The sequence below is a fragment of the Penaeus monodon genome, chromosome 24 (genome assembly GCF_015228065.2).
Source record: "Penaeus monodon isolate SGIC_2016 chromosome 24, NSTDA_Pmon_1, whole genome shotgun sequence".
Taxonomy (NCBI): Eukaryota; Metazoa; Arthropoda; class Malacostraca; order Decapoda; family Penaeidae; genus Penaeus; species Penaeus monodon.
Window position 1 is genome coordinate 3,355,303 of NC_051409.1, and position 301 is coordinate 3,355,603.

The 301-nt window shown below is 54.8% G+C and overlaps 1 protein-coding gene across 1 annotated transcript in view; it reads left to right on the top strand.

Annotated features, from left to right (window-relative positions):
• The window catches only part of LOC119588475 (chorion peroxidase-like), a 12,960-nt gene that overhangs the window by 5,673 nt on the left and 6,986 nt on the right, over window positions 1-301 (top strand). Inside the window, exon 3 of the mRNA XM_037937124.1 lies at window positions 34-260. Coding sequence (XP_037793052.1) covers window positions 34-260 — 227 coding nt within the window. The remainder of the gene's footprint in view (window positions 1-33; window positions 261-301) is intronic.

The window sequence follows — 301 nt, forward strand, 5'->3', positions numbered from 1 at the left end:
CAATACCTAAACGTATTACCTTACTGTATTCAGGTTGAAACTTGACCCCGAGTACGTGACCTTCGACCTCCCGTTCCAAGGTGACCTTATCACAACGGACGAGTTCTGCGATAAGAACAAGACAAGGGAGGAGCCGACGGATTGCAAGGCCTTCAGGCACTACAGGTCCATCGACGGAACCTGCAACAACCTGGCCTTCCCGACCTGGGGCTCCACCTTCACGCCCCTCCTTCGGGTTACCCCTTCCTTCTACAGCGACGGTGAGGGGTTTCTGGGACTGGTGATCACCTGCCGCTTCTTT